This window comes from Phaethon lepturus, unplaced genomic scaffold, assembly GCF_000687285.1.
Source record: "Phaethon lepturus isolate BGI_N335 unplaced genomic scaffold, ASM68728v1 scaffold2706, whole genome shotgun sequence".
Taxonomy (NCBI): Eukaryota; Metazoa; Chordata; class Aves; order Phaethontiformes; family Phaethontidae; genus Phaethon; species Phaethon lepturus.
The window spans coordinates 1-208 of record NW_010548107.1 but is presented as its reverse complement, the minus strand read 5'-3'; the positions used below and the strand labels follow the sequence as shown (position 1 = coordinate 208).

Sequence of the window (208 nt, the reverse complement as noted above, 5' to 3'; positions counted from 1 at the left end):
TCGCCGGAGGCCGCCGAGCCGGCCGGAGCCTCCCCGCAGAACAACGCCCCTTCTCCGGGGCCGCCGCCGCCGCCTCCCTTGGGGGTGATGAGCTCCCGGCGTAGCTTGGCTAAGCGGGCCTTCAGCAGCCCCAGGTGGTGAGCCGTGGCCTTGTTCTTCTGCGTCCGGGCCATCTGCAAGAGCACGGAACCGAGGACTCACCACCGGG

At 71.6% G+C, this 208-nt stretch overlaps 1 protein-coding gene across 1 annotated transcript in view; it reads right to left on the bottom strand.

The window, feature by feature from the left end:
- DRG1 (developmentally regulated GTP binding protein 1) overlaps window positions 1-173 on the bottom strand; it is a 5,177-nt gene extending 5,004 nt beyond the window's left edge. The window contains exon 1 of the mRNA XM_010289836.1: window positions 38-173. Coding sequence (XP_010288138.1) covers window positions 38-173 — 136 coding nt within the window. The remainder of the gene's footprint in view (window positions 1-37) is intronic.
- Window positions 174-208: the final 35 nt, after the last annotated feature.